At 36.3% G+C, this 3,367-nt stretch overlaps 1 protein-coding gene across 1 annotated transcript; it reads right to left on the reverse strand.

The window, feature by feature from the left end:
- Positions 1-1,079: 1,079 nt before the first annotated feature.
- On the reverse strand, positions 1,080-3,054 carry LOC109208775 (probable isoaspartyl peptidase/L-asparaginase 2). The gene is made up of 4 exons (XM_019371929.1): positions 2,769-3,054; positions 2,123-2,356; positions 1,919-2,005; positions 1,080-1,826 (listed from the first exon to the last, which is right to left on the reverse strand). Exons 1-4 carry the CDS (start codon positions 2,928-2,930, stop codon positions 1,329-1,331), a joined length of 981 nt encoding a protein of 326 aa, XP_019227474.1. The 5' UTR covers positions 2,931-3,054; the 3' UTR covers positions 1,080-1,328.
- Between the last annotated feature and the right edge of the window lie 313 nt (positions 3,055-3,367).

Raw genomic sequence — 3,367 nt, forward strand, 5'->3', positions numbered from 1 at the left:
TGAATAATATGAAAAGTATGACATATATATAAATATGCAAATAGTCTGCAATGTCGTTACAACTCAAACATCAAAAGTAATGTATTCCATACGAAATCTTATATATATCTCTTAAGGAGTAATGAATCTTGAAAGAATTTTGATATTATAATTTGATATTTTTCATAAAATACTCCTTTTATTTAATATACTTTCTATATTTGAAAGAGAATTTATATAAAAACATAATTCATAATTTAAATATGATTCTCAAGCATCATTCATTTTTAAGTTTCAACAAGTTAATAAAGTGACACATAATTCACCATACAATACCATGATAACTAATTATTTGTACAAGTTACTAGCTAATAGTGAGCTATTAAATTAATAAGTATTGTATCTCGTAAACGTGAGAAAAAAATAGAAAAATAATTATAAAAAAATCATGGACTATTATATAGTAAAGACATAACAATAGTTAATAAATAAATACCTTTCAAATGAAAGATTTATTTAAAATTAGCTATCATAGCAGTATTAGTGGATAACGTGCAATAATTTTTATTTTAATTATGACAATACTCCCAACTTAATAATTTATACTTAGGAAAAAAGTAATTTTGAGTAGTCAACGATTTATTAAGAAAATTTATAGATTTACAAGGTTAGTTATATACAATTGCATAAAGTTCTATTAGGCGAGCCCAGTACGATGGGCGTTGGGCGTGTCCGGGGCGTAAGCCCCGATGACCGAGGCGTAAGTCTCACGAAACTAAGCCCCACACATAAGCCCAGGGGCATTTTACGAGTGCTCCGCCCCGGGGCGAGTCCCGGGCGAGTCCCAATTCTGCCTTTGAAAACAGAGCTTTAAAGAAAGATCACACATCTTTATTGAATTTTTAAGTTTAGAGAAAGACTAATTAAAATGGTTATGAGGCAGTCTTCACATCAGCCACCTGTTTGATAAAATTCTTGAAAAAAAAAATTCAACGATAAAAATCTTTAAGTAATTGGTTCAACTATTTTCTAATTTTCCGTTAATCTAAAATTATACTACTATACAATAATAATATTCCAGCACTATGAAGTTCCTTAGACAATAGGAAATCAAGCTCCATTTATATTATAAGATAATAATTCCAGTGCATCCATCATTTCAAAGCGGAAGTACAACACTTTGAGGAAAACATAAGCACTTCCATAATCAAGATGCCCGATCATTTAAACTAAATTATTGTTTCTAATAAGCAAAATGATTTATTATGCATTACTACATGAACAACCAAATCAAAGTTCATTCATTCATTACTTGATAAAAGTAATACCACCCTAAATTAAAGATCTCTCTATTCCCAAATACCAACTTCAATAAATCCATCTTCAGTAGCACAGCCTCTAAACATTCCATTACAATTAAACCCATAGGCCACTTCTCCTTTATTTGACACAGCAATAAGCCCAGCAAAACCTTTATCTAGTCTTTTCTTAATAACATAGTCCACTGCATCTTGTAGGCCCAATTCCTTGTATTCCATAACAGCTGCCACGTCACGTGCTAGGGTTCCACGTATGATGGCCTCTCCTTCACCTGTACAAGAGACCCCACAAAGTTCACCTGCGTAGGTCCCAGCACCAATCAGCGGCGAGTCGCCGATACGACCGGTCATTTTGTTCATCAGACCACCGGTTGATGTGGCGGCGGCGCACCTACCTTGGCTGTCCACCACCACACATCCAACTGTCTCCGGCGCGTATACGCTTATTGGTAGCCCATTCATGTGAATTGGGCTCTCCACAGCCGCCGCACAGGATTCCAATCCCACGGCTGGAATTCTGTAATCGTACTGTTTCACAAAAATAAATAGAACATCGAAATGGTTGTTAAACTTTCATTTTACGTTACATTTTATAGGTAACGTATAAATGTGTGACGTACCAGAATGGTATTGGCCTCTTTCGCTAGTTTCAGCATTCCGACGTTGTCTTCGGTGATGAAATAATCATTGTCCACCATCTCCACACCCTATAAAAGAGTTTAACTTCATAATTAGATTAAATATTAAAGTTTCGTGGATAAAACATATACTGGGTTTGGAATTGATTAATGTTTTTAGGCCAATGTGTTTTATTATCAGTTTACCTGTTGTTTGGCGAATTCTTCGGCGCCGGAGAAAGCGAGGTAGGAATGAGGGGACTTTTCCATGACGAGGCGAGCAAGAGAGATTGGGTTTTTCACGGTGGTGATACCCGAAACGGCACCGCATCGTCTCCCGTCGCCGTCCATGATGCTCGCCTCCATTTCCACTGTTCCATTCGCGGTTAACGCTGATCCACGGCCTGAATTGAATATAGGATCGGTTTCCAGTTCCCTCACCTGTGAATTACCGGAATCAGAAATGCCAGTTTATTTAGACAAACAAAAAGGACAGAGAAAAAGAGAAAAGAGAAAAGACAAAAGGAGAATTTAATATTCATAACTGCCTCAAAGTTATAAATCAGGTGCATGCAATAAGAAGAAGACAGCACAAAAACCTGAAGATGCCATGCAAAAAAAAAAAAAAGCTTTTGGGTTTTTTCTAAGATCCAGTTTCTTAAATGTAACAACTTTAACAAGCTTTGTTTCTGGGGAAAAGCATGAAATCAATCCCCCCATTTTCTTTCATTTTCATCTCCAATAATCAAGGAAGCCATCAAATCAAATGTAAATCAATTGTTTTTGTTCTGGTAATAATGTAAATCAATTTTTCACCCTAGGTCAAGTTTAAAAAGAAATGAGAAAAACGTACGACGAGTTCAACGACATCAATGGCAGGAAGAGAAGAGCGAAGAGCAGAGATGCCAATGTTAAGGCAGTGAGTTATGAGTTGTTTGGCTTCTTCTTGACGCTCCGCTGGGAGATTTGGGTCCACACCAGCGCCGCCGTGCACCGCTATAGCCCAACCACCCATTTTTTCACTCTTCTCTTCTTTCTTAAAATCTCTCTCTCTTTTTGCTTTTGTGGTTATGAAATGGTGTTTTCCCTTCGCTTCTATATATAACACCCAAATCCTAGTTGGGCTCTTCCTGTGTTTTTTTTTTTTTTTTACCTTTGCGGAATTGAGATGCTACAATGAACCAAATTGTGTTGAATTTATTTTGGGTTCCGACAACTCCCCACTTGTGACGCTGTCATGCACGTGTATTTTTTCACGAGATTTTTAAGGCGTGTTTTAAGAAATTCCGATTTTTACTTTTTCTTTCCTCACGTGCATTTCCTATTACTTGGGCGTTACCTCACGTGACATACAAAATCTTGAGAAAACAGAAAGGGTTTTATATTGTTTCTAAAATAAGCCGGAAAAACTTGTATAGGTATTTTGACTAGGACTCATCTTGTTCCAATTGT

Source organism: Nicotiana attenuata, unplaced genomic scaffold, assembly GCF_001879085.1.
Source record: "Nicotiana attenuata strain UT unplaced genomic scaffold, NIATTr2, whole genome shotgun sequence".
NCBI classification, from domain to species: Eukaryota; Viridiplantae; Streptophyta; class Magnoliopsida; order Solanales; family Solanaceae; genus Nicotiana; species Nicotiana attenuata.